The following is a 3380-nucleotide window of genomic DNA, read 5'->3' as shown; positions in this document are numbered from 1 at the left end:
CGCAATAATCTACCTAAAGCCGTGGTTCCATATATAGATATTTTATTAATTGAAAATATATTATGAACAAAGATATATACTCGTAATTAATTGCCATTTTAGCGATTATGAGAATCTGAATAACTATGTATAATAAAAATTTTATTCGATTTTTTAGTTTCCATCCTCCTTTTCGTTTCAAAAAGAGCTGCGATCCAATTCACGCTCACAACACTCTTGGGAATTGGGATCATTTCATCCTTGTTGTTTATCAAATGTCAAACAAGGATAAATAATTCTCACGGGCGCTGTGAGCGTAAATCGAACCACAGCCCAAAAATATTAATTCGATAAATGTGCATCGTCATAGCAACCATGACTGCAAACGATCTCATGGTGGAACCAGATTCCACCATGAATGAGCTGGTGAAGCACATTATCGTACGGATCTCTCGCACGGATCTCGCACGTTGTTCATGAAGAACATTCGCTGATCTCTCTAAGTTTCGTTTCGTTATTTTTTAATGGTTAATTCTAAAGATGAGTTTTATCCCTTTACCTAAAGTAAAATGTAGTTTACCCAAAGCGAGAAAGTATCCCATTGACGTTCCCGGCACGGCAAATATATCTCACGGACACAAGTTGCGCGAACGTAAAAGTTGCCGCATTGTAAAGCACCATGACTTGGATACATCTATCTTCGAAGGCACAGAAGAGGAAAAGAGGGAGTACAACCAGATACTTAAAACTCTGGAGTTCAAGAAAGAAACCGATCGGAAAATCAGAAACAAGAATCTTCGCCAACGAGTCCAACAAGGTATTAATGAACATTGATGTGGTTTTCTTTGTTACACTTACATTTTTTAGAAAACTTAAGTAGAAGTAAAAGATAGATGAGAGGAAGATAAAATATTTCTTTAAAAAACCTATAAACATTCTAGTCGTAGTATTATGAATAAATATGTTGTACAAATAATTTGCAATTATTTATATGATAGAGTAATATTGATACTCTTATTAGTAGAATTAATTTTACAAAATTGATTAAGATGCCATATAACAGAAAGAATCCTATTTTCGGTCAGAAACTCTTGGTGCTTAATAATATTCATATGCAAATTTGCAAATACATTCTTTCAATTCTATAAACTGCATGACAATTCGATTCGTCGGACTCAAAATGCAATCACAAACTGAAGCTGAAAATAACATCACAGATTGTAAATTTGCATACGAATATAATTAAGCGCTTTTATATTCCACTTCGAATCAAAATAGGACTCTATTATTTCTCTCATTTTATTTATTCTTATTATTGGTCTAATTTTTACATATAATTAATTAACATGTATATAATCACTCTGGCACAATAAATTAATATTAAATTTTTAAAGAATTACGATATAAAATAAAATAGCCCCCCCCCCTCTCTCTCTCTCTTTCTCTCTTCAATTCATTTTTCATTTAATTTCAATCCTCACACACGAGTCATGTTCACTCGGATATTACCAGTATGTCCACTCGGATACATCATTTCCCTTTGTGTAATGAGACCCGCTGAACTAGGCTAATTACCAGCCATTAACACGACAACGACTAATCTCCAGACATATCGGCGTATGAGGAGAATCTACAGGCGCGTAGGGAGAAACTACGCGATCTCGTATCGAGCGAAGAGACGAATTTAATGAGAGAGATCATGGAGGTGGCGCGGCGGAATGAATGTGCCCGATTCGAAGAGATACTTGCGAGAACAGAAGAGTTGAAGAAACAGCACGACGAGGAACACAAAACGATGGTAGCCGCCAAACAGATGCAACAATATCTAGCCTCATCTCCAGATATTAAGCAAGCATTCTCCAGAAGATGCACGATTGATGCGAAACAATGTAACGCGGCACAGATGGCGAGCAACGAAGCAAAGAGATTGGCGGAGAAGGAGCTGGACACTGTCTGGCACGAGATAATGCTGAAGGAGTCTGAAGTGAAGAGGCATAAAGAGACAGAGGAGTCGGAGAGACGAACCTTAGCCCAGCAAGAAACGGTGTCCACTTTAGCCAAGCAAGTGGCAGACAAGTTGGCGCTGGAAGATGAGAAGAAGCGAGTTAAGAGAGACGAACAGGAGCATCTGAAGCGGCTGCGCGAGGATACGCGTCGAGCGGAGTTAAAGAATCTCGAGATGGAAAGGCAAAAGCAGGAAAACTTGAAGAAGGAACTCGAGGAGCAAATCCTGACGACAAAGAAGTTCGTTGCCAAACGTGCTCACGAGGAAACCATGGTGGATCGCATATTCATAACTTTGGCCGAAGAAGAATTGGCCAAGGAGAAAACCCATGCGAAACAGGACACCGTGGTCCTTCGTACAGAATTAGACTCCTATCTTAAGTATCTAGAAGACTTGAAGCAGAAAGAGGTCAAACAGAATCTTGAAATGGAAGCCATCATTTGGCAGTCGCACAAGGACATCGAAGCAAGACGCGAACTAGAGTTGAAGAAATTCAAAGAGAGTCGCCGGCGTGCCATGCAGGAAGTTCTTCGTGGTCGGGAGGAACAGCTGATGATGCGACAGGAAGCGCATGAGCGGGAACGACAATTGAAAATAGAGGAGCGAGAGATGCTTGAAAGACAGATTGAGATGAACGCCAACTTGACTGCGATGGAGCAGAAGGAGAACAGAGAAAAAGCACTTCGATACGGACTGCAGCTCAAGGAGCAGCAGAGATGCGTCGAAACGACGAAACGCCAGGAATTAGAGGAGGAGCGACAATACTACCAAGCCGAGATGAAGAGGCAGGCGGAGGAAAATCAGAGGCTCACGGACGAGCTGTTGAATGTTTCCGAGAGTATTATGCCGCATCCGTTTAAAGCCCTACTCAAGGAGTCCTTGAAGGAGAAGGAAGGACGCTGTCCTCCAACTTTAACTTCCGCGTAACTGACATGTTAGGAGATGCTGATAAGTTACCAGGTGTCTTCACTCTTGTATGTTACTTCTCCAGCTTGTTGGTACGCGGGAATTATGTAAAGAGCCAGGTAGACCGCTGAATAATCAATCAATCAGTGAGCGATCGTTAAATTCGTGGCGATAGAGACGTGAGATAAGTTGATAGAAATTTAGGATATCAAGGTGTAAGATCTTGACTTTTATAAAAAATATAAAAATTATGAACGTGTACAATAATTAATGCTCATATTAAAATATTAAAATAATGTAACTCGTAAAATTATATTTTCATCCTTTTTTCTTTGTGTTTCTTTCTGTAACCGTACAAAGTATAATTATGTCTTTTTCTTTATAATTTTATTTTCCTAGCTAGACCGTTTAAGACTGATTGTTACAGTTTGTGTTATCACATATATCTATAATATATTATATTATATAATTTTATCTTTATATATAATAT

General features: G+C 38.9%; 1 protein-coding gene across 1 annotated transcript; it reads left to right on the top strand.

Moving 5' to 3' along the window:
• The first annotated feature begins 370 nt into the window (after positions 1-370).
• LOC108755318 (trichohyalin-like) lies at positions 371-3088 on the top strand. The gene is made up of 2 exons (XM_018498243.1): positions 371-796; positions 1587-3088. Exons 1-2 carry the CDS (start codon positions 520-522, stop codon positions 2909-2911), a joined length of 1602 nt encoding a protein of 533 aa, XP_018353745.1. The 5' UTR covers positions 371-519; the 3' UTR covers positions 2912-3088.
• The last annotated feature ends 292 nt before the right edge of the window (positions 3089-3380 follow it).

The sequence above is a fragment of the Trachymyrmex septentrionalis genome, unplaced genomic scaffold (assembly GCF_001594115.1).
Source record: "Trachymyrmex septentrionalis isolate Tsep2-gDNA-1 unplaced genomic scaffold, Tsep1.0 scaffold87, whole genome shotgun sequence".
In the NCBI taxonomy this organism is placed as follows: Eukaryota; Metazoa; Arthropoda; class Insecta; order Hymenoptera; family Formicidae; genus Trachymyrmex; species Trachymyrmex septentrionalis.
Note: the sequence above shows the minus strand (reverse complement) of the source record. Positions and strands in the feature narration are given on the sequence as shown.